At 45.7% G+C, this 26,874-nt stretch overlaps 1 protein-coding gene across 11 annotated transcripts in view; it reads right to left on the reverse strand.

Moving 5' to 3' along the window:
* BLTP1 (bridge-like lipid transfer protein family member 1) overlaps positions 1 to 26,874 on the reverse strand; it is a 2,946,455-nt gene that overhangs the window by 1,198,329 nt on the left and 1,721,252 nt on the right. For all 11 annotated transcript variants that reach the window (XM_069631149.1, XM_069631145.1, XM_069631146.1 and 8 more), the window contains exon 44: positions 24,955 to 25,130. In XM_069631149.1, the coding sequence (XP_069487250.1) occupies positions 24,955 to 25,130 (176 nt within the window). The remainder of the gene's footprint in view (positions 1 to 24,954; positions 25,131 to 26,874) is intronic.

Here is a 26,874-nt window from a genome sequence, read left to right on the forward strand (position 1 = left end):
ACTTGGGCCAATCAGGACGGAGTGCGACTTGAGTTGCCTCAGCAACTCAGTCCAGGGTGCCTAAATCCCCCTCCACCCCTCCTAAGTACCCCAGACAGAGTGGCACCACTTTGGAGGGCTTCTGTGGAGAAGCCCGCCAAAAAGTGGAACAAAGGGCTCGACTTGGGTTGGAGTCACAGAAGAGAACACAAACGCTATTTTAGAATCAAGTTTTGGCAAAAAATACCAACCGGAGAATTAATATTAATTAAATAAACCGGCAGTATGTTCGAGGCTACCGTAAATAATTAAATAAAGATAGTAGCCCAAAACAATGGGAAATCCCATAGGAAAATATTTGCGGTTGAATATAAAAAGTAGTATCCACTGCCACCAGCCAAAACTCGATCAGGGGGGACAGGGACGTGCCCCCTCGACTAACAGACCCCGGGGCAATTGAATTGCCCCAGCCAATACGTCCACAATATGATGGTTTGTACTGGTTCTGTTCAGAATTTAAGACTAGTAAAGTCAATGGGGACTTTACATGCCCTGGGAGACAGTAGTCAGTCCCAGGGTATGGAGTCTATACTGGGGGGGTCACTATGACACCCCTGTGTTACTGCACTGAGGGTGCTGTGTAACACACATCACAAAAACACATGAAGCCCTATGGAGTAAAAGACCCCATAGCCCATTAAACAAATCTAGATTCAAAGAAACACACTCAAATCATGCCCAAGAGTGAGGGTAAAAGAGTCTCACTCTTGGCAGGAGAAAAAAATAAACCCCAAAATCCAGCAAAGCTGCTGGGGGACTCACTAGGTTAGGAAATTCAGCCTAAACCGAGAATTCTCCCTAACAGGCTTCAGCCCCTTTGAACTTCCTTTTGGCCACCCTGTCAGGGGGCCCTTAGCTATAGTCAAGGAAGGATGGGAGTAACCCACTCGTCCTGTTTCTACAAATGTTGTAGACTATGTGCTGGGATTAGGAAGAGGATGGCCCTTCTGATGACTCAGGCCAATGACAAGCTGAAGTCTGGACAAGCACTGGTGAAACATTGGTATGGCCAGAAAGCTTTACTTGTTCATTTTTCACCAGGCCAAGAAATTCTGATCATGGATCCTAAAAGGTCTAGAGCTTTACAGGACAAATGGTCTGGTCCTTACAGGATAGTTGAAACACTATCTGAGATAAAACATTTAGTGGAGCTTGGATGACCTAATCATTCTCCCAAAGTGTTTAATGTAAATAGGCTGAAGGCATTCATCCCTAGGCTTGAAATTGGAGCCCAGCTTCTGGCTTCGGTTAGGGAAGAAGAGTAATCTTAACCTCTCCCTGATCTGTTACAAGGCAGCCCTTCAGATGGCTCCCTTGAGGGTTTCCAATTGTCCCCTCAACTGCCTCTGTAACAACAGGGTGAGGTGAAAACATTGCTGAGACAACCCCTCCACCCCCCTTTTTTCCCTATTACCAGGCTGGATATATTGATGTCAGGATGACCTTGACACTGGAGATAGTGTACATACTAAAAGTAGAAGTTACAAGATGTGCAGTGGAGGGTGGAAGAGAGGGAGGGATGGGAGACGGGAATGGGGGGTGGAGAGGGAGAAAAGTACAGGAGAGGGGGGCCGAGGGGGCTGAGCAAGTGCTGAGGGGAGCTAAGAAGACAAGTGCACAGAGGAAAAGAGAACAGGGAAAATAAGTGCGATGGACAGGGTGGACCAGATTCAGGCTGGTCCAGGAAGGGGGCCTAAGGGCAAGTGCTGGTTAGGGATGCTTGTGGAGACTGGTCAGGGAGTGCATGGCCCCTGAAGACTCATAAGGGACCAGGCACCAGTCGCAGCGGCAGAGGGACATTAGCATGTGGGGAGGGAGGGAGGGAAGGAGGAGGAGAAAAGGAAAGTCTTGAGAAGTTTCCGGAACTTAAGAAGATCAGACTCAAGTCTGAGGGGGGCTGGGAGGCCATTCCAGAGGGAGGCACCTGCTGAGGAAAGAGATCTACCTCACGCTCGCTGCTTGGTGAAGCGGCTGACCTGCAGGATGATGCAGAGGGTCGTGAATTTGATCCTTACGGTCACCGGGAGCCAGTGGCGAGGTTTTAGGGCTGGAAATCGGTCCTTGGGCTTGAGGCCAGGGATAAGTCTTATGGCCCTAATCTGGATTAGTCGAAGAGTGCGAAGGGAGTAAAGAGGCAGATTGAGAAAGAGGCTGATTTTTTTTGTTCATTTGTTTTTGGTGAAAAAAAAATGTATTACACCTTTACAAATAGACATCTATCGATATAGTACACAAAGTTTCCAAAACCCTGATTTACACATTACAATAATTTGATTCCTTTAGGATAAAAACATTGTTTATACCACAGTTTGTTACCAAAAATATACTTCCCCATTTCTCATAGGGAATTACCTGGTTAAACATTTTCATTCATAGTCATAAAAAATAGTAATAATATCATTTAAAATGAAACTTTAGTAATACTAACTTCTAGTCAAAGGACCAGCAAATCTTGACAATTAGGTCACCAAAGACGGACAATAGATGTCGCCTATGCGGAATAAGAGAGGAAGTAGAAAAACTGAAACATCTGGTCCTGAAATGTACAAGGACCCGCCAGAATAGAGACACATACCCGTTACCCTGTGTGAAAGGGGGGACCACGCTAGATACAGAAGAGGTATGGTGCAGATTGATTTCGGGAGATATGACAAGATGGACAATCGTAATGGTAAAGTTGATAGAACTGGCTTTCGAAATGATCTCAAAAGCACCACAAATTGATCCCGCCTGAGAAGAGATGGATAACACTAACCCATCCAATAGTAACGCTACGTCAACGAAGAACTTGAAGTCACTGGGAAAAAAAAAAAAAAAAAAATGTTTTAACCCTACAAGAGAGCGCGGAGGCGCATCTGAAGAAGCAAGAAACACTTTTCTTCTTTTTGTAAAAATCATTAAAATCTTTTCGATTAAATTAAAAAAAAAAAAAAAAAAGACATTTCGAATTAGACCACATGACCATAAGACACATCACACATTAGCCCCTGTAGGCCCTTCCTGGCACATTTCAAAGATCAACAGCCCAGAATTAACATAACTACTGCAGCACCAGCACCAAATATCGTTCTGAGACACAGGACCCCAATCCGCGGCCTGTCAGCAACAAAGCCCATTATGGGCAAGGATAAATCCAAGAAAGTGATCACCCAATGCAGGATTGACCAATTCACTACACCTGCTACAATCACCCCAGCGGAACAAGACCAACCAGAAACCATGGAAGAAGCAGAAAACACAATATCTCTGAAGGTCGTTATGAACGCAATTGCAAACCTGCGCGCCTCCATGGAACAGAAGATGGATGGCATCAGCACGGATGTCTCACTCCTCCGACACGACCTACAAAAACTAACATCCCGCACTGGAGAGGTGTAACAGAGAATATCTGGAACAGAGGATGGGCTACGAAGTATGGAACAATAACTATCCAGAGTTATGACGTGCCTGAAAACAATGGAAGAGAGAGTAGACAAAGGGGAAGGAAGAGCAAGGCGTAACAATGTCCGGATCCTAGGCCTACCAGAAAAGGCGGAAGGGACGAACATGGAACTGTTCCTGGAGGAATGGCTTGAGGACATGTTTGAACCAAAGACGTTCTCCAAATTCTTTTCAATTGAACGGGCCCACCATATACCAGCTGGACGAACAGTGGCTGGAGCACCACCGTGCACTGTGGTAGTGAAACTTCTAAATTACAGAGATTGCGATGCGCTGCTCCAAATGGCCCGCACCAAAGGCATGTTAACTTATAATGGATCCAGAATAGCATTTTTCGCAGACTACACCAGGGAAGTGCAGAAGGCCAGACAGTCATTCGACCAGCTCAAAAAACAGCTTTCCGATTGTGAAATATGGCTTGCTGTTCCCGGCCCAACTCAAAATATATCACAAGGACACGACAGTCCATTTTAGAGACCCTAAAGAAGCATGGAAGTGGGCGAAACAAAACATAGACGGAGATTGGAGAATGGGGCGAAGCAATAGAAACAGAAACCCCCGGGTTCTACCCGAGCGGGAGCCACCGGCCCCACAACCGCCAGCGCAGGAGCACGAACCACCAGAAGAGAACTAACGTCTGGATAATCAGTAATCAAGATGACTCCACACCTCTACGACTGGGTGGCAAATAAGACATCCGACAAGGCACACAGCGAATGCCTATACTAGTCACGGATAGACAAAGATAGTTGACAGACCCAGACGGAAGCCCCCACCCCTGGAACTTCACCCCAGTGCGGTCTGCCTGGGACGAGCGTCTAGGATTTGTATGCAACTAGTTTGTGTTTTTGAGGGTTTTTAAAGTTAGGGCGACAGATGCTTCAGGTTGGGATGGAGAATAGGGAGGGGGTTAAGGGAAGTTACGTGTCATGTTATTGTTTGACGATCCAAAACTTTACGTACACTAAAGCATTGCACATGTGGGCCACTGACTCACGGCCAAACCACACAGATCACCCACTAGACACATTTCTGCAGACGTAATGGCAGAACCCCAAAGTTTTTAACATGGAACGTGAATGGCTTGGGTAGTGGGATCAAGCGTCGCCTAGTTAGGCAATTCCTAAACAGTCACACACCCGATATAGTACTCCTCGCAGAAACACACTTGGCAGGCACTACATATAATTTGTTTTACTGTACAAGCTATCGCACAGCAATACATGCAGGCTTCTCCATGGGCTCAGGAGGGGTCCCGATACTGATGCACAAATGGCTTACCTTTCAGCTATCCAAGGTCACACAGGACACAGGGGGAAGATTTGTCCTCATACATGGCGAGCTATGGAACAAAAGTCTTGCTGTCCTAGAGGTGTACGCCCCGCCCTCGCTCATGAGCGAGCTGATCCGAGACATTACAGCTCTAATCACTGATAACATGGCTGACATTCTGGTAATGGGACGGGACTTCAATGAGGTCATGGACGTGGGGATGGACCGTACACATCTGCGAGGCAGAAACCCTAGAACCAATACCAAGCTTGCCACCTTCACCCTCTGCGTTTGGGCTGGGAGTTGTGTGGCGAGACCTACACCCAGAATACTGTGGGTATTCAGATCACTCTGGAGACCACACCTCGCTCTTAAGGCTGAACTACTGATTTCTCCCAGTGTTACGCTCACCGGTTCTCTGCGAAGGCGTTGGGTGCACAGTTGAAGCTCTCCCTGGAGTTAGATCACCCTCTTCTGGTTTCGTCCCCTGCGAATCAGCTGTGGGCGGCGACAATCGATGGCACTGCTCCTGCATGGATATGGGAAAACGTGAATGCGCTGATAGGTGACTGTGTATCTCCCAAACCCTTCAACCCAAGGTGCGACTTCAGTGGGCACGTACCGGCACATAAGGCTCACCTGGTAAGTGTAAATGATAAGCTTGCCGCCCTGCTACTTCTGGCAGGGGCGCTTGTTGATGGAATCGAGTTCCTTCACTGATTCCTGAGTAATAGTCCAGTCCAGCTGTGACTTAACTCCTCTTTCTGCTTTCTCTCAATGTCTTGATGTTACTGCTCTCAATGGTGTTGTTTTTCACTGAATAACGTTACTCTGTTTTCTCCCAAATAGATGGAAATGCGGCCTAACCATAGCTGTGGAGGCGCGGAACCCGGCTGAGCGGAAGATGGATGCGACCGCAATGTCCGGCAGCAGGTGAGTGATGGTTTTAGGGAAGGCGTGAGGCTTAATGGCAGGGCGCCCTTAACGAAATGTCTGTTAAGTGTCTAACCTTGTCTTTTGCCTTAATTTTGCAGGTGCTGCGAAATCCGATGAAGTGCGTCGTGCTGCGGTGCCCAGATGATGCTGTCTGCGTTCCGAGATGTTTGAAGGTGAGCTGCGGTGCCAGGAAGAAGATGTCTGCGCTCTGAGATGTTTGCAGGTGAGCCACGGTGCCAGGAAGATGTCTGCACTCCGAGATGTTTGCAGGTGAGCCGCGGTGCCAGGAAGAAGAGTACAGGTGAGAGCAGGATCCTCCGGATGGTACGTATGTATGTAGATGGCAGGATCTCACCAGGTAAATTGAAAGTTGAATCCCAGGCGATGGTGAGCGTTACACTGCATGGAGGTGCAGAATAACGTAAAGCGTGTGCCTTGGGGTTGGGCTGGCTTTTATAGCTGAGCTCTTAAGGCCACGCCCCTTAGCTCAGTCCTGCTTGCCACACCATGCCACTCCTAGAAGTTGCACATGCAAATGCAGATGGAGGCCACATCCAGACTAATTACACACAAGTGAGAAGTTCTTGAGAGTATTCCTGCCCATAATAAAAGAGTTCTGTTCCATTCCAAGCACTTCTGCCCATAATGAAAATGTCTTGTTTAAGTTCTTCCATGAGCCTGGTGCCAAAGGCGCCAGGACTGCGTCCAACCAGGCCCCCCATGTATAATCGTCCCAAAGGGATTGTGCGTGAACTATGATGCCCCCTGCTCCCTCCACCTGATGGTGCCGCTCCTGTGATCCTGTGAAAGTGGCCATTACACCCAGCAGTATAGACACAAAGCGGTAGAGGCGACTCTACTCCCACGTGGCATATCAGATCACTCACACCTTCTAATGGTGCTTGCATCGGATAGACCCCCCCCACCCTTCGTGGTACCTAAATAAATATTATCTTGGTCTACCAGACTTTGTTGAACATATTCAAAAAACCACGACCACATATTTCGAGCTAAATACTCAGTAGATATCCCAACAACCCTATGGGAAGCATATAAACCAGTACTCTGGGGCAAGATTCTCTCCTGGACATAGGCTCACAAGAAAGCCTGACGGCGAGCACTGTTAGAAGCAGAACAAGAGGTTCTGCAGAAATAATCGGTGCATGTTGCCACTGGCGCACATGACACACACAGATCCCTCCTATTAGCCAAGGAATGTCTCCATAACATAGCCCTTGACAATGCCAAACAGGCACACACACTGATGCGAACGAGAATGTACGAATCAGGTGACAAAGCAGGCACAATTCTTGCGTGGCTGGAACGAAAGGACAAGGGCCATCGACAGGTCAGGGAGATTAAGTTGGATACCTCTGAAATATTGCGAACCGACCGCGACGTTGCGGAAGGCTTTGCAGCCTATTACGCTGACCTGTACAAACCACCAGAGTGATCCATAGATGCCACAGTGCTAGACAGGATCACACTTCCCCATCTAAATGCCACACAAACTGCCCTCCTCGAAAAGGATATCACAGAGGATGAAATAGTGCTAGCCATATCGCAACTACAAGCGGGAGAAACTCCAGGCCCTAATGGTTTTTCGATTGGCATATGGAAATGATTGGGTGGGCATAAGATAGCTCCACATTTACTCAAAATGTTCTTGCACTCCAAGGAACAAGGGACCCTCTCCCGCAATCTCCTGGAAGATAGTGTAATAGTCATTCTGAAAGTTAAAAAAAAAAAAAACAGAAAGGAGCAGCTCATACAGACCAATCTCCCTGATCAACGGTGAAGCCAAAATCCTAACAAAAGTCCTGGCGAATAGGCTGCAGAATGTAATAACATCCCTGGTCCACCCAGACCAATGTAGGATCATGCCGCAAAGATCTACATTCATGAACCTATGCAGGCTCCATCTAGCATTGGAAAGAGCCCCTCCCCTTCAAGAACCCCTAGCACTTTTAGCGATTGACTTCGAAAAAGCCTTTGATTCTGTCTTCTGGGAGGCCCTATGGGAAATCATGCTTAGAATGGGATTCGGGGAATACTTTAGGGAATGGGTCCAACTCCTGTATAGCTCCCCTGAAGCGAGCGTCAAGGTGAATGGATGGCCTTCGAAGGCCTTCAAGCTCGGCAAAGGCATGAGAAAGGGATGCCCCCTGTCAGCAATACTATTACGTATCACACAGTTGTGGAAAGGCTTCCGTTGGCGGAAAGATCGAGTATAGGGTATCCCTATATGCCGACGACCTCCTAGTATATATGGGAGATCCCGCACACTCTAACCCAGTAGTCACAGAAATATTGCAACAATATGGGTCCTTCAGCGGTCTACGGGTGAACTGGTCTAAAACCATACTGTTTCCAGTCAAGGACATGGAGTACAACATCCCGATGAATTGCCTGTATCGCATTGGAACAGAACGCTTTTGCTACTTGGGTGTCCAGATCACAATCAATCTTTCCGATTATGTGAAAAACAACCTACACCCAATCACAGAGAGGTTCATAAGGGATGTACGACACTGGGTACTACTCCCACTAACCCTATTAGGGAGGGCAGCTTCAATTAAAATGGTGGTCCTACCGCGTTTTTTATATATCCTGCAGAATGCTCCACTCTACATATCAGCCCTAGAATTCCACACAATTAACAGCACCCTCAGAACACTATTATGGGCGGGGCACCCAAGAATAGCACTCCGCACACTTCAGCGTTCCATCTGGAAAGGCAGTATTGGGCTACCATACTTACAATCCTATTACTGGGCCAGTCAAATGGCGGTGATCAACGATTCACTACAGGGGGATTGGAAAATATCCCACATCCAAGCAGAGATTGATGCGATGCAAGAACTATCCCCACTGGGATGCCTCTAACAGAAACTGAAACCCACACCTCTACGTACTATGTCAACACATGTAGCACTGATATGGAGAGGCTCCCACAAACATATTGGTTGGGACAAAAAGATCACCCCAATACAGGCACTCTGGGGTAACGGTAACCTGCCTGAGCTTGGAAAACTACCAACATGGCTGAGGTGGGTAACATTGGGGATCACTAGAGTGGGAGATGTAATTAAAAATGGCGAAATAATACCCTTTGAAGACCTGAAAAACCAATTCGAACTTCCTGACACTGAGCGATATCACTACAACCAACTAAAACATGCACTGCACAGACACCTCCCCTCGCTGTCTAACATGCCAGAGTGCACACCGAATGAGAGAAATATAGTAATCGACCAAATTGCTAGTAAAGTCACCTCTCTCATGTAAAATGCTATTTCCTCTTTTGCAACACCTGAACTTAGTAATCTGAAACTGAAGTGGGAGAGGGATGTTGGTCCAATCTTGCTGGAAAACCGAGTTACAGCTTTGAAGTACCCACGAGAATCTGCGATATCTGCAAGGCTCATATTGATACAACTAAAGGTACTACACAGAGTATACTACCCAAGAGTGGCTCTCCACAGCTGGAACCGAGCCGATAACCCTAAATGCCTGCGCTGCTTACATGAAGAGGGCACCTTCTTTCACATAATATGGGAGTGCCCCCAGAATTCTGGCAACGTTGCAACGATAGACTGTCATTGGCCCTGGGTGGCACTCTCTCTAGAGATTCTAAAATTATGTTGTGGGGAATTGTAGAAAAGGGGGAAGCGACACGCTACAAAAGGCTGTTTCTTTCTACAACCACGGGCCTAATCAAGCGCAATATAGCGCAACTGTGGGGATCCAACATAGCCCCGCAGCATGCACAATGGGTAACAGACGTGAACGTTTGTGTGTTAATGGAAAGACAAATCTATACTGCCAGAGGTTGCCCTGTGAAGGGAAGACAAATCTGGCAAAAATGGGAAGATGCACAATGACTACACTAAGCAATACATGATCACGAACACGAACGAGGATCAGTTGTGAGTTGTGGCAATGATATACCATAATTGGCTCACCAGATGTGCTGGATCTGTGTTTATATTGTTTATGTTATGTTCACCATGTAATGTTTAAGGTGTAAGTTACACTAATATCTTTAAACTAATAAAATGTGTTATAAAAAAGTGGCTACTTTATGAACTTCTTCAACCCAGCCACTTAACTTATTTAAAGATGTATATGTCACCAAAGTATTATTTTCATTCGTTGTGTGGTCTATAAACCTCTAAGTATGGGGCAGAAGTCTTCCCAAACTTTAGAAGCATAGCCTGCTTTAGTTTTCCAAACCTTTTCCTCTCAAGCTTCGACAACTCCATAATAGCACTGCAGCCATTCTGGGGAAGTCTGCTGAGCAACCATGCAATTTTATCAGACTCATTCACCTCTTGGAAGGCCCTGAAAAACCTTGTGGTCTGGCCAACTGCTCTGTCCTTCTCTTTCCCAGCCTCACAAATTATTTCTGCTTCAGAGGTTGTCACAGAGGTTAGAGAAACCCCCTCTTCTTCTTCACTAGTGCATCTGTGGTTTCTGTAACAACAGGACTATTACTACTGCTATGCCCTGTCCCAGCATTGTCTACACCACGAGCATCCAGTAATGATTCCTCCCAGCTTCCTGGAGATCTATCAGTTCCAGCACAAGATCAGATTTATGACCCAAGGTAGGTAAACCCTTCTATGGACACAATTTCTTTAAGTGTTCATCTTTGTGCATAGCAAGAGTTGTACTAGTGTGTGTTTCTATACTAGATTACAGATTAGATAACTTTAAGAGGCCTAAAACATTTAAAGCCTAGTGTTCTGTGTAACAAGGACTAAGGAATCACTCAAGTGAAACTACACTGATTGCCAACGACCTTAACCCATAGCTGAAAACCAATTTAAGATGGATTTCCAAAATCAGCCCTAGTGGGAGGCTTTTGGGAGGCCACCCTACTTATGGTAAACAGGAAGGACACTGAGAGGTTACCCAAAACCCAATAAATGTAGGTGTGTGAGCAGCCAACTCTTAGTCTCAGGAACGGTGTGAGAGTAGTCTAGGGCTACAATAAGTCCACACAAAGCAGCACTTAATTCAGGTTTGACATCAAAATACAGTTATTTATTAGGCCTTTAGTTACACATTAGCATTTAAAAAGTTAAGTAGTGTCAATCAAAACCATATATAACATATATACACATTCACCAATTTTTATTTTATTTATTTGTTTGTACCACCCCGAAAGCCTGCAGGCATCGGGGGGCGACACAGATACCAGACAGAGAGACATACATGGGGACGAGACACCTGAAATAGCCAAGAATGAAAAGCTACCCGCCTAGTACGAGGGTCATAGCTGAAGATTTATTTAAGAGGTGTGTTTTCAATTTTTTCCTAAAAATTTAAAATGTGGATTCTAGTCTCAGATTCAATGGCAAGTTATTCCATTTGGATGCTGCTGATGTGGGAAATGCTTTGCCCAAGCCATTAGATCTCTTATATTATGCCACGACAATTTGGCCCAATGTTTCGGATCTCAATGCGCGGCTTGGTACGTATCGGGCGATTTTTGATTTAAGGTAGGCAGGAGCTTTCCTGTGAAGACATTTATGGACCAGTGTCATGGCTTTGAACTGTACCCTGTCTTCCACCTTCAGCCATTGCAGATCCTTTCTTGCATTGCTAATGTGTTCTGTCTTTGATGTCTGCTTGACAATTCTGACAGCATTGTTCTGAATTTACTAATATTTTGCAATGAACTGTTTGTTAGCTCCCAGCATAAGTGTGTTCCCATAATCAAGTCATGAGAGTTTGATTGCTCTAGCTATAGTAGCGCAGTTCTCTTTGCTAAGGTAGGGTTTCATTGCTCTTTGGAGCCTGAGGTAGTACGAGCAAATTTTACTCACATACAGGGCCTGGGCTTCAGCACTCAGAGGCTTCCAATATAATTCCCAGTGTCTTTACTTTACCAACTACCTGTATTGGGATGTCCTTGATGAAGAAGGACTCGTATTGTGGGGTTAGTTTGGCATGAGCTTGATGAGACCTACCAATAGTAGAGCCGAGTTACATATAAATCAATTAACAGTATAAAACAGGTGAGAAGTTAGATGCAAGTAAAATAGTTACGAACAGTCAGAAGAAGCACAAGTACAGCTTCCCTCAATCTTATGAAGTCCATCCATAAAATGGTATAAGGTCTTGTGTCCAAACATCACACAATCCAATGTATAGCCTCTTCAGATCAGGTATTCAGAAAATATGAAGTGGGCTGTGATGGTGCTTTAGAACGTTTTTACAAGTAATACAAGTATTTAGCCCAACTCAGGTAAGTACCCCACTCCATCCTGTCCCAATGCAAGTCCTAGGAAAGGATACTTAGCCCAGGTTCAAATGCCAGAGGGAGTTAGGGCCAGAGGGTTTACACCCAACGTTACCCGATGGAGGACAGCGGGGACAGAAACAGGCATGTTTACTTACACCACTGACTCAGATTCTTCTAGATACCACTGCAGGTCTTCCGTAATCCTTTGCGGACACAATCTTCTGTGCTTGGTTTGGGCGAGGAAGGCATAGGAGTTGTGGGTATAGAGGTCCCTATTCGTGTTGGGAGTTAGTTGCGTCGCACAGCAAATGGTTCCAGTCAGCTTTCCGAAGAAGACCCCAAACGAAGAAAGGTGAAGACTTCTCCAGTGCAGACCATTCAGGACACCTCACAGGATCAAAGAAATACTGTTCTAACAGTGGTCCCCATGTCAGGTGGTGACAGCCGATAGTACAGCAGAAAAGACAGAAGCAGCCCCAGCAAAGCTTCCCTTGGAGTAAAACGGCTGAAAATCCAGGAGCAGGCGACTTGTTGCATAAGCTAAGGATGTGCAAAGTTTCACAGTTAAATTAAGAACGACAACTGGGGTCGGCAGGGGTCAAGACTGGTTGTTCGCACCAGTCCAACGGTCGAAGCACCAACGAGTGTCTTCTGAGATCAAGCAGGGGAGCAAGGCATCACCAGCCAATCATTTGAGTCAATGTTAGTCAGCTGCAGGAGTTGTCCTGGGGTCTTCCAGGTGCTGCCCTTCTTTTTTAGAAGCCTTGGTTCCAACAATGATCTGCCCGATAGCTACAAAAGCCCTCCTTTAGCCAAGATTCAGGATGGGAGTAAGCCCGAGCCCACCAATAGTAAGGAACTGCAACATACAAACAGCACAGAGTTGTCCAATCCTGGAGGCCACACAATATAATACACAATAATTCAATTTAGACAGGTAAGTATAAAAATACAGGAATCTAGGCCTTCTACACAAAATGAAAAATGAAACTAACAGGTAATAGTATCACATAATATTCTATGATGCAAAGATATACATTTACCATAGATTCAGCGGCAAACCAGGAGTCGTCGTCTGACAAGTTAATGCCATATTCCGTTCTAGGTAAAATGAACCTTTTGTTTTTCCAAATCGATAAACAAAATCGATTTAGAAAGTCCTCTCCATGACCGCATGTCACGCCCCTGCGGCACACGAGTGCATGCAGGGGCCGACAGGGTCACAAGGCACGGAAGCAGCGAAGGAGGAGAACGGGTAAGTGAGTGTGTGTGTTGTGTCTGGCTGTGTTTTGGTTTGGTTTGGGGGAGCCTCGGGTGGGGGCTGTAAGGAAGGCATGGTATCAACAGTAAGGATAACATCCAAAAAGCCAGCAAAAAAGAAACTGCATGAGAGATTTGGCCGAATTTCAGCCGTTCAAAAATTCAAAACAGCCGAAAAGTTCCACCAAATTCCCCATTCAGTGGCGGGGGCTGCAGGGGTGTCCCACGCAACCTTGCTCACTATTTTGTGAGTGGGGTTTGCAGGGGTGTCCCCTGCAGAGGCTCCCGAAAAAAAGTAAAAAAAATAAATAAATAAGGAAAAGACCCTGCAGCGCGGGTTCTCGATCACGGAAGTGAAAGGGAACAGGCGTTGCAGGAACACAGCAAGTCTGCGGCACAGATCCAAGTGTGCCGCCGCAAGGTATGTAGGGTGTGGGGGCGTGGGTGTGGGTGGAAGCCTATGGCTGAAATTCTCAGGGGAGAGAAGACCGAAAGTTATTTTTGGAAAGATAACTTTCGGTCTTTTCTCTCCACATTTCAGCTGCATGCTTCCAAGCCACAGGCGTTCAACCCCAATCCAACGGTAAGACAGACACAAATGACCACAGTTCAAGGGTGTTTATTGAACTACCTATCTAATCCTAAATCTAAAGATGGGAGCACGCTATGACCATCAAATAGTAGTGGTGTCTTGTCAAAATAAAAGGGCCTATACTAATAAACCTATTGCCAATCCTTACCTCTAAATATAAATAGTGTGGGAAACAATGTTATGCAAAAGAAGTGTTCAGGAAATATGTCAGGATATTCAAGCCGTTGGCTTCCCTTCCCCACGTTTTCAGCACGGGATAAGGCGGCACACTAGAGTTTAGCACAGTCTTCTGTGCCAAAGTCGCTTTGCCGTTCAAAGTCTGTTCTTTCAGAGGGCCTGATGCAACAAACAAATAAAGTTCCTTTCCTTTCAGGATTCTCCTACATACACTCTTCTCAGACGATTTACTGTTCACCTCGGATCCCGTTCCGCCGGGCTCAGATCCCCTTCAACCAAAAGTTTGTATTTCACGTAAACACAATTTTCTTAGGATTTCCACGTATCCAATTTCTCTGGTGATTTACGGTTAACCCCGGATCTACCTCTGCCCGGCTCAGATCCGTTCCAACACAAAATCTACAATTAGTCTCCCTCTGCTGGGCTTGGACCAATGTATCTATTGTGACACAAACTTGTTTTAACACAAAACTTTCAATTGATCTCTCTCTGCCGGGTTCAGACCAACTTTATCTTTTGCCATCAACTTTCTTTACTGTATCAACATCAAAGACTTTCATTGTGCATTGGATTTAGCTTGACCCGTTGCAGGACTACTTCGATTCACAATTGTTTGCCACTCTTTCACTTTTGTCAACTCTCAGCTGAACAATTTACAGAGACCTTCGATTGAGCATGCACGCGGTACCAGACCGCTCTGTCAAAGGTATCGTATATCTTGGTTTCAACGTTTAATCACTCATCTGCAGTTCAATTTTACTTACGTTGATCACACGCGTTTCATACAATGTTCATTCCAGCGCTCACCATAAAATGTTGCTGCTTGCAACCTTGGCTTCAACACAGACCGGTCTTGTATCGGTCTGCCTAACTCACCGGCTGTGTTCATTTCACTGTCGCTGTTTTGTTGTTGGAGTCAGGGACAGTACCATGGCAGGTGATGATTCTCCACGCCTTGATTATCGAGGAGGGAGTACCCCGGGTACCCCTGACACACAATGCAGAATTCCTCAGCTTGGTTTCCTGGTCTTATGCTTTCTATCCTCGAGGCTTCATGAAAGTAACGGTTCCTTGTCGAAAAGGACATGGGAACTTCCCTCCATGTGATCCGCTTCGGTTTCGCCGTCTTTCTCCTCGTGTTGAGCTGCTGTTTCCTCGTGTGTTTTTGCCTCGCTCAGAGTGTGCTCTCCTGCTCCACCTTTTATCCATGTAGGGAAGTGTAATGGAACTCAGGTACGCGGGATTGTCAGTAATTGCCTGACCATTCTATTGGGACACGTCATGTATATGGCTCGGGTGTTAGTCCGTTTTCTCTCATAGCTGGCTGTCTGTGAGAAAGTGTTTGCTTTGTAAAAGGGGGTGGGGGAAGCTGTGTTCCTAAGTATCTGAGAGATGGGGGTTCGGGCATCAAAACACCCAATTTCAAGGAAATCCCACGGGTGGGGGTTTTGGGGGTCGGGGAGGAACAATGGGTGGTTTGTGGGGGTGAAAGAAAAATTAAAAAAACAAACGAAAAAAAACTCATTTTAAAGCTCTCAAGAGAAAAAGCCCTTTACAATGCTGGTTTTACAATCAATAGAAAATCGGCCATTGTAAATCAGTCTTTTTCTATTGAGAGCTTTAAAATACCTGAATGAGGACAAGACAGAGTTGATAATCCTCGGCTCCCCCTCTAACATTTACAAACTAGGTTATGATAAGGTACAAAAAGAAAATCTTTCCTAACAACACTGCTTCTTTTGCGTCAGCTATCAGGTCCAAGAAGCCTTCAGTGATTTTCCCCCTCAGGCAAGTGCGCCGAGGCTTCCGGAATTACGGACCACAAAACATGAGAATATTTTGCCGAAGCACAAGAGGTGTTCACTACTTAAGTACCTTACTCCATGAAGCAAAAACTATTTTAGCAACCACATCCATTTTCTTTCCATCCCTATCCAAGGGAAGGTCTGTGTAGAATGAAGCAGATTTCAGCTCAGCTGTACTATGAGACTCTCCAGTAAGGAATGTTTTGACAAAAACGTGATTAACCTGTGCCAGGTTAATTTTCTTAATGAGCTCCTCGTCAACAGCTGGGATAGAACCAGGAGCCTGCCACAGGACAAGAACGGGATTAGCTCCAGCTGTGTTAAACGGCAAAACTATCTAATTCAGAAGACCCCTATCTGTACACATGTAATGGACAAGGGGCGTAGACGCGGCCTATGGCTGCAACCACCTCCTTGAAGTTTCCCCTATTCAGAGCAATGGGATGACCATATTGAAACACCTACTGTGTCTCATTATGCCTCCTTCATCATTGACAGCAACAACACCATTGTCTCCAAAGAGGTAAAACACTCGGTTTCTACCTTGACGCAACAATGTCCTTTAATAAACAATTAAATTGTCTGGCCTCCACCACAGCCTACACATGTGAGCTGATTAGAGCAGGTAGGCCCTTCCTTTCTAATGACAGCTGCCTTATACTGGCTAGAGCTTTAATTCAATCAAGACTAGACTACTGTTACACCCTCTACGCTAGTGCCAATAAAACCATTATCCAAAAACTACAAATACTACAGAACAATGCCATTAGAGCTGCACTAGGCATCAACAAAAGAGTGCACATCTCTACAATCAGACGCCATCACAAATGGTTATCTACCCACAACAAAATACAACTAGAAATCGCCTCCCTGACACATAAAGCGCTATACAATGTCGCACCGAGCTACCTAATTGACAGAATATCCAGGAGAATTTCCAGTAGACCTTCTATAACTGTCAACACTAATTGTCTGGTAGTACCCAGATTCAAATCTTCTAAGATTGGCATCAATAGCTTCCCTGTGAAGGTCGCTAAACTTTGGAACTCCCTGCCTCATCAGTTGATAGCTGAGCTGCCCTACTCTTCCTTCAGAAAGAACCTCATCACTCATCTCAATCGGACTGAGAATTAGTCTCTTGAGAAACTTTAGAACGTCAGTACTACCTGCTGATTGATTGTAAATATTGCACATCCCTACATACTAAGATGTAAATAACTCTGCCTCTCTGCGCAACTTGATTTGTATATTGTATTTTGTATTATCGTCCTGTTGGAATGTGACTATTTGTATATTGCCTGTACATTATGCAACCTTTGTAAGCTTTGCATATCCTTGTTGCGCCCTGCTACTCCCGGGTCTGGTACGCCTTATAAATGCAATAAACAAACAAACTGAGGTCTTTTCACATTAAAAAAAACCTTGAATATGGGTTTCTATTAAAATGTTAAGAAAAACACCTAAATATCCCTATCTCTATGAGAGAAGTTCCCTACCTAACAAAACTAAAACTAAGGGTGCACATCGAAGTCCAAAGTAAAAAGTTCTCTGTCCAAATCCTAACCAAATAACTGGCCCTACCACTCCAGTAAACCAAACAAAAAGAGAAAGGGGTCAGGACAAGACCTCCGTCTGGAACTGCTGCTTGGCCCAACACTTGGATAGCTCCTCCCAGCAGGTCTTTACAAAGTTCCTCAGTCCTATAGTCCTTCTTCCCCAGGAAACAGGATTATTAATAGTTTCACAAAGTTCCAAAGAGTTCTTGGAAAGTTTATCAATATTTTTGTTAACGTTCAATACTGCATAATATCGATCTCAAGCCTCTCCATAGGCTCTATAGGTCAGCCTCTCAAGTCTTGACATTAGGTTTCCTTCTTCTCAAGCACAAAAAGGTTTAACTGGTCTACACCATTTCCCACTTGGTGACTGATGGTACCCTTGTTTTACTCTTACAGGTTCAAACCCTCCAAGTCAGCTTTTCTCCCAAGTCTGTTTGTAAGAGTTCAGATTTCTTGGGCTTCTCAAAATCCTCAGTCAGGCTTACTCGGGCAGGGCCTTGGTTCGGCATATGCCTGCTTGGGTTCCATAACCCCTAAGGCTTCTCCAGCAGGGACTACTAGTGTCTTTTCTCAGGGCTTCCCAACGTAGCCCCCTGATAGACTTGCTGTGACTCTACTGTGGTTTGTCAAGCTCCCGTAACCTTGTTGGCTTCCCCAGCTTTGATTATCAATGTTTGTACTTTTCAAGTGCGTTCTCACTTCAGGAGCATTTGCTTCCCTTCTGTGTCTCGTTGCTGTGGCAAATGTACTTCTAGTGCGGAGCTTGGGGTTTCGGGCTCCCCTCTGTAGTCTGGTATCGGTGTATGTTGTCACACCACCAGAAGTAATAGTTGCTATCCCATCTCCCTTCCGGTTAAAACACAAGCTTTCCAGCGTCCTACGAGCACTACGCTTGCTCTCCACGCTACAGCTGGCTCAGTGGTGTAGCATGGCCCCTCCAGGATGTTCTTCCATAACAGAACTGCCTCTGCGCAGGATTCTCTCCTCCCACGGCGTAGGAGTTTCTAGGACTCCCTCATTCAAAGCTCCTTGTGTTTTTATACACGTCCTCACAAACAAAAAAGGTGTGATTCCTTCCCCGACTGTGGAGTTCAGGTGGGATCCAGCATTACCTGAAACCAAATAGATAGGAGAAATGTCACTGTTTGGGGGTCTCAAAAAAGAAGTAACCGTTTTTTTTCCAGTTCCAATATATGCAGATTACGTACACTGGACCTAGAGTTCCTTATTGGAATGGGAGTCCTTGTCCCTGAGCGCTGAGTCATTTCCAGTGAGGTCCCACTTGCCCAGACCCCTAGGGAGGGTCTTGCTTAGCATTCTCACCCCCCTAACCTCAAAGGGGATGGGCCCCCTCTAGGGAGAATGGACACATTGTCCAGATTTATTACAGTTCATAAATGGATTAAAAGTTACATAATCAGCAAGCAGGTCAGCAGATAAAGTGATCAAGTTAAATACCCCAACTTAAGCAGTCCAAACTCTATGAAGAATGGGGCCGTGTGCCCGAAAGTCACAGGAGTCGCAATGTTCTTGCCAGAATGGAGTCTCTGTAGGTAAGTTCTAATTTTCGTGTGTTGGTGATGGATCAATATACTGTTCAACAATTTTACTAAGGTAAATAAATGTTCTTTTGTATTTCAGAAGTTACTACGCAGGTTCGACAACCAAAGGGCAGTGGAATGGAAGGTTAGGGGACAAAGGGGCTTGTCAATGTTATCCAGTACTCTGATTTTCCAAGATAACTTTGTGGATCATCTGGGCCTCGCTGGAGGTTGTATTTCCTAATGTTGGTTCTGGTGAGAGGGGTCTAGGAGTTGCATGTGTAAGGATTCTTCCGATTACAGCTGCAAGATGCAAACCCAGGCTATGAAGAAATGCAAGAACCGCTGATGCAAGCCTCTTCATGACACTTCACAGGATGGGGGCAGGCAACGGTCTCTGCACACAGCCGACGACAGGCATCCTTCCAGTCACGGTCAGAGAAGCTTCTCTAGGACAGGATCTCTTGATACTGAAATTCAGAGGGAAGGCAACTTGTGGCATGAGTTAGCAACTACCAAAGTCCACAATGCAAGCGCAGAATGGCGACCGTTCTGGCGATATAGCCCCCTAGAGAGCTGGTGAGTCCACTGTGTGGTCCAGGGACACTTCCAAAGGCTCAGGGCAGCTGGATCCTTGAGAAGGCATTGAGACTAGTTCAAAGCATCACTCAAGGTATTCTGAGATCAGGTAGTCCAACAAGGATTCACCGGGCCAGATGCAGGAAGGAATTCTGGGCCTCTCCAAGAGTTGTCTTCCAATCTTCAGCAGGCTGTTCTTCTAGGAGGGATTCTTGGCTCCAATGCTGATCTGAAGCAATGGCTGCAGGAGTCCTCTTCTTATCCAAAATCCAGGCTGGAAGCCAGGGGTGTTGCTAGGTCTGGAAAAGATATGGGGCTATGCTAATGTCGGGACTAGCTAAGCTTTTTAGTTGTAGCCCCTGAGCTTCTATCTGGGGCTACAACAAAAAGACCAGAGGCTATAGAATCCTAAACCCCCCCCGCCACCCCTAGCAACGTCTCTGCCAGGGGTGTTGCTAGGTCTGGAAAAGATCCGGGCTATGCTAATGCCGGGACTGTCTGGACTCTAGCTAACCTTTTTAGTTGTAGCCCCTGAGGTTCTATTCGAGTCCAACAACCAAATCCAGTGAGTAATCAAGAGACAAGTCCAGTGTTCCAAGTTGAAGGGGTAAAAATCCATAAAGCACCATAAGCAAAGTTCAAAATGCCAAGACCAAAGAGGGGTAATCTAAGGTCCAGTATTCAAGAAACAAAGGTAGCCAGAAGCACGCAGTAACCCAGAGAAGCAAACAGCAGCACATGAGTAGCCAAACACTGAGGATTAGTTGAGAAGCAGGAAGAGGAGTTCCTCAAGTGCTTAAATAGGAAGTGGAGGATCCAATTATGGGTTACAATGTATCATGGGACTTGCTGATGTGTCACGTGATCGTGGGCATGCACAAGTTGTCTGCGGCATGGAAGTCATGTGCGTGAGATGCCAAGGGAGCCACCAAGGACACTGTGCTAGTAAGGACAGCCTCCAACCAATTTGTGATCCGCCAAAGAGGAGCAGAGAACCCTGCAGGAGCCCTGCAGCACGCAGCCCCAGAGTTGAGAGCGCAGCGCGGCAGTGACCTTTAGAGGTAGGGAAAGAGTGCCTCGTTGTCAGGCGCGTTACAAAAAGTAAACAAAAATCCCATGCGTAAAAAGCTAGGGTGGAACAAACATATCCCCATTGCACTGCACTGTTAAGATGCTGTTTGCAATATTAAAAAGTCCCAGAATGCAAAAGGGGAAACCTAGTTTCCCAGCTGAGGCGTAGACACTTAGGGGCCTGAGCAGGCAAGGCCCACCCAAAATCTGTAAATGTCCACTCAGCAGCACTGTGTGTGCATTTACCGATGTTACTGCGGTGGGCCCGACCACATTAGCTTCAGGCCACACTTGTTAGACAATCCTGGCTACGCTTCTGTTTCCCAGTACTTATAGTCTGAAGGACTGATCAGTTTCCCCATAACAATCAGCAAAAGGCAAGGGAAGTGAAGCTTAAGGTATTACTCCCCTTCAAAAAAGTCAGAACAGGTTACTAAACAGAACAAACACAAAAGCACAAAAACAGACATCCCATCTCTGGCGGGCGATAAACTGCCAGCTTTGCTGTTTGCGGATGATGTGGTTCTTTTATCTCTAACACCCACTGGTGCCTGCAAGCAGCTGGAAATGTTAGTTGCCGTTTGCAAAAGGAATGGGCTCTCTCTGAACATCGGCAAAACAAAGTCAATACCGATGTCAGGAGGAAGCCGAAGGGCATTAGATTGGGCTTGGATGAGGGAGCAATTGAGCAAATCACTACCTACGACTATCTAGGGGTGAAAGCCATGGCGTCCTGCGGTTGGTTAATCCATATTGAGAAGGCTAAGATCACGTTGGCTAGGTATGTGGTGCTCTTGCCAGGTTTACGAATGAACATGGCAATGGGGCGGTATGTGTCTCTTTGGAGGTATATAAAGCGCAGGCACGACAAGCTGCATTGTATGGGGCAGAACTTTGGGGGCAGGTGAATGTCCACCACCTAGCGGTGGTGGAGAATAAATACTTGAAAAATATACTTGGGTTGCCTACTAGTGCGCCAAATACACCAGTGTTGCTAGAGACTGGTATGCAAGGGATCAAGTTGATCAGCCGGCTGCGACCAGTCCTGTATTGGGTCGGTTTATGGGCACACAAAAATCTTTGCAAATAGAAAGAGGCATTGCTGGATGTATTGTGCCAGCAAGGGAGTACCTCCCTGAAGTGGGTTATCTATGCCAAGTATATGCTGGGGGAATTACGTCTCTAGGACTATTAGACAACAGTCCTAGAGACGTAATTCCCCCTGGCATGCTACCTGTCTCCAAATCAGTTGTAAGGAGGGCCTTGTGGGCCAATGCGGAGGGAGACAGCTTTCTAAAAATCCCAGGCCTCAGACTAACTGGCCCGTTATCTTGCTTAATAAAAAACAGCCAGGCTGTGAAGACTTACTTGGATTATGTTACCACCAAGCAGGAAAAAGCCTTATACTTAAAGTTTCGCCTTGGGATCTTGCCCCGTGCCGCACTCTTACATAGTGGAATAGGGAAGTCTCCCCAAAATGCATTTTGTGTAATGCATCTATTGAAGACCTGCAACATTATGTTTTGCTTTGCCCACGGGACCAAGCCCCTGAGGAAATGCTTTTTGAAGCCGCTTTTTGTAAACTGTGGCTGTAGGTCCGTTCCTGAAGCCATGGCTGTGTGCTTGGAATCTGCTGATGTTCTTGCTGTCTTTGCAACCAGTAGTTACTTAAAGTGGGGATGGAGTGTTTGCCTAAAGAAGCTTAAAGAGCCTGTTTAGCTCCTTTTAGAAGTAACTGCCTAAGTTTTAATACAGTGAGGTTGTGAAATGCATTCCCTCTTTTGTATTAGTCTGTATTTTTGATGAATTTCTGAATTGCTGATTTTAAATGTTTATTGTATTTATGAAATGTTGCTTTTGATTTTTAGTAGAAATAAAGCCTGTGAACTGAACTGAAAAATAAAGGGGATCCATAGCAACTATGGAGTGAAAGTTGCAAAAAGAGAAATATTTCCCAACAGCAGCCATCTATGGTAAATGCAAAAGTGCACAAGAAATATATCGTAAAAACAATAAAAATCACAGAGCTGCCACCAGCTTGTTTTAGGCATATTTTCAAAGTAACCAAAATGCTGTTATATAAAAAGTGATAAGGATACATAATATGCTAACTGCACTGTGATGTGGGCAATTGTAAAAATACAAGAATTCATCAAGCTAGACATAGACGCTCAGTACTGACATTCTTAGGGACAAGTCCGTTTCCCCACAGGAATGAGCAAAACAGGCAAAGGAAGTAAGGCAGAAGACTTTACAGGCCTCCAAAAAGTCAGGGCATTGTTTAAAACCAGCAAAAAGAATGGGGGGTCCCATAGGAACCTATGGAGGGAAAGGTGCAAGGTATAAAAAGAAAATCTTTCCTAACAACACTGCTTCTTTTGCGTCAGCTATCAGGTCCAAGAAGCCTTCAGTGATTTTCTCCCTCAGGCAAGTGCGCCGAGGCTTCCGGAATTACGGACCACAAAACATGAGAATATTTTGCCGAAGCACAAGAGGTGTTCACCACTTAAGTACCTTACTCCATGAAGCAAAAACTATTTTAGCAACCACATCCATTTTCTTTCCATCCCTATCCAAGGGAAGGTCTGTGTAGGATGAAACAGATTTCAGCTCAGCTGTACTATGAGACTCTCCAGTAAGGAATGTTTTGACAAAAACGTGATTAACCTGTGCCAGGTTAATTTTCTTAATGAGCTCCTCGTCAACAGCTGGGATAGAACCAGGAGCCTGCCACAGGACAAGAACGGGATTAGCTCCAGCTGTGTTAAACGGCAAAACCATCTAATTCAGAAGACCCCTATCTATACACATGTAATGGACAAGGGGCGTAGACGCGGCCTATGGCTGCAACCACCTCCTTGAAGTTTCCCCTATTCAGAGCAATGGGATGACCATATTGAAACACCTACTGTGTCTCATGATCAGAAGAAGTGTTGAGGCTACGGATATCACTTAAGTCTGCTGTCAAGAATAAAATACATGCCTGGTCAGTCATGAAATCTGCGAGGAGTCTGGCCCGGCAGCAAAAACCCGCTCGTCATTAAAGAAATGCCTGCATCGACTGAAAAAAACTGGACTCTGGACTCCAGAGACTGTCGAGTGGTTGAAACCTACCTGGCAAAGATGCAGCTGAGTCAATTGCAATTGGTGCTGAAGATGACTAACGGTCAAATTTCAGAACTGAGGGTGCCGAGCTACGCAGCATACAGCTACCCTCTTCAGAATCCTTATCGACCAACACGGATGGAGAAGATTTGAGTCCTACTTTTGACTTTGAGGCCAAAACCCTACCCATTGAGGGCTTTCAGAAAATCTCCAACATTTGAGTCCTAAAATACTCCCACTCATGTCCAGAAGCTATTTAGAATTCTGAAGAGTTCACACTTTCATCCCCCTGGATTTGTGTATCCTCCTCTTCTTGAATGAGTAGAGGGAATAGGAGTGGTGTGGTTCGCTGCGAGAGTGCAAACTCTTCTTCAACTTTTTCTGCCTCCTTTTCTCTTGCTCATCCAGTTTCTTTCCGGATTGTGCTACTCGGACTCAACCTCCAAAGACTTTGATACGATTAGGCCGAGGAATTAGAAGGGGATGACCTAACACTAGTGGACCGGCCCGCTCCCTAAGGGTCTTGGGGTTCATTAATTGGCAGAAGCTGCACTACTCTACGTCATGGCCCAACCTGAGACGCCACAAACATATATATATTGTGCGGGCTGGTGATGGGCCTTTTGGTGATGCTGTGTCATGAAGGCTTGGCACCCGGAATAATAGCACAGCAACAAAAACAATAGCTACAACTAGTGTTCCCGGAATACAGTGCGCTGAGAGAGCAGAAAAAGGAACAGAAGTAGTGGGGCATAGTGTGCTCCATTTATACGGAAGTGCGATCATGTCAGAGGTGATCTGCCCAGAGCTACACTACTCCCCCTAAAAAAGGTTTCCGAGAAGAGCTTGCACTGGAGGATATACATCAAGCTGAGGAATATGTGGGGCGTGGTGGTGAGAGAGGGAATCTAGATTATAAAACTAGATTTTAAGAATGTGGCAAGAAGCGGGATATGGAAGACAGGACTGAAAGCGCACGAATGAGCCATGGAAGGATCTCTGGACTTGCTATCATTAAAAAAAAAAAAGTCGCCATGGTTTTTCACATGCTTGGAATGAAGGCTCCTTCTTATACCATTGGCAGTGTAGTCGAGGGGTACACATAATTACAGAAATTGATTTGCATCTTTTTTTAAATGAATGTAATGGCATGCACTGTAAAATTAACATCATGAAACTGGGGTTTAAGTATTTTTTATATTTGTATTAGGTTTTCAGGTAGTAAGTACCTTTCATCAAACACAAGAGAAGTGATACTACTATTATTTTACTTGTTTGAAAAGTACAAATAACATTTATAAAGCAAGCATCTCAACATCCTAACCTGTGCATCTGCAAGCTGGACAGCAGGAAAGCCCTTGTTGCCTTCTTCAATACATGCAATATCATCTTCACTGGTGCTATGCTGGGACTGTGTTCCATCCAGTGTGTTCTGTTCACTAGACAATACTGTATTGAAATCCGAAGCAGAAGGTATTGTAGAAAGGTTCTGGCCAGCACCTGCAAAATAAATCATTGCAATCATTCTAATATGCTTTCTAAAGGAAAAGTACTGCTAAATTACTATCATAACAACTTGAAAAACGTCTCTGTACTGTGACGATTCCCATAGTTTTGTCACTTCTCCCCAAGAGGGAGCCCTTTCCCATGAGGCTAGGGAGGTGCGGCCGCTACCCAATAGTCCCCTTAGGGGTGGTTTAATTCATGGGGAGGGACTCCCCCTCTGGGGATAAGGACGACCAGCTTGGGTATAACCCGTTGTACAACATCACACCCCACACATTCCTTAGCCCCTCCTCCATTTCAAACAACTATATTGAGAATAAGACAATGTATTTCTGTAGTACTTGGGGTACAGCTAAAACAGAAAATACTAGGACGAAGAAGAGCACAGAAAATATGAGGGATAGTGACTGTGGCTTACAGGAGGCATGAGGATTACCAAAAAGCCCTTGACAACAGATGTTGATGTTACCCTGGGGCTAAGTAAGCTCTATAAAGTGGTAAGAGAAGAAGGACTCATCGTCTTGCCTCCTCGTCAGAGAACCCAGGAGTTTCGAAGTCCACACTCCAACCGAAGAGAGGTCTCTGCAGAGGATCCTGGCGAGTGGCTGAAGGAGTCGATGATGGGTCAGGCGAGGCAGTTGCACAACTTCCAAGAGGTGGTGGACCGTGCAGTCCCCTAATGGTGGCAAGACTGCAAGGAGCCACAACAAGCTTAACCGCCACAGAAGCAGTAACGAAGCAGACAGCTGCAGGAAGCGGGATGGAGACGGACCCCAGTCCCTGGAGAGTTCCAGAAGGTAACGGGAAGTACGGGCAGATGGGTAGGGACGTTGGGAGAGGAGAGAGGTCTCTTCTTCATGTTGGAGCAAATGTATGGCCTATCAGAGGGCCATCAAGGGTCAGGGACCCCAACAGAACAGAAAGGTGCAACCGAGGAAATCTTCCTCACACCAGCGGCAGGGATATCTGCACTGACCACCAGAGAAGGGTCTGGGACCCCAAGAGAAGAGTGCATTCCCTGGCATAATACTTTGCTGTGTAGTGAAAGAGTGCCAAGATAAAACCCAAGTTGAAAAATAACTCTCAAACACCAGGAGAAGAGAATCCTTCTCATGATGAGATAACTAGATCCTTTTAAGTACGCTGAAGAGACGTCAGGGGAAGGTAGTCATTCCCCCTGGCACTGGCGAGTGCAGACCAGTACCAGGAGAAGGGAGCCATTCTCCTGGTCCAGAGGTTGACTGTACAAAGTGCTGGAACTACCTGCAGGGGGAAGGGAGTAATTACCCCTGGCATCCGTTTACAAGAGGACATTTTGGGAACACCTCCCGAATGCCAGGAAAAGGGAGTCATTCTGCTGGGAAGGAACTTTCTGTTGGATTACATTATTCTTTAGGTGTAGTGTAAGGGATACAAGTAGGTTGGGACCAAGGATGGTATATTTTCATTTAGACAGACATTGATAGATGTTAGTTTGCTGGGGCAGGCGAGGTACCAGAGGCCGGTGAAGGATTGACAAAAAGAAGAAGTGGGGAAAACAACTGCGCCACAGAAATAGAAAAATACTATGTAAGCGCACTAGCGGAAGGTCTGATCCCATCAGCGCGGAAAAGGGAACTGGGGTGAGGCGTCAGAAAGCGGGGCTACCGGAGCATGGACACACCCATAGCCGCGCCTACGTGCGCCTTAAATTTAAAGGGGAAATGGCATTTTTTTAAAAATTATTATTATTTTTTTT

The sequence above is a fragment of the Ambystoma mexicanum genome, chromosome 6q (assembly GCF_040938575.1).
Source record: "Ambystoma mexicanum isolate Mex_15411 chromosome 6q, UKY_AmexF1_1, whole genome shotgun sequence".
Taxonomy (NCBI): Eukaryota; Metazoa; Chordata; class Amphibia; order Caudata; family Ambystomatidae; genus Ambystoma; species Ambystoma mexicanum.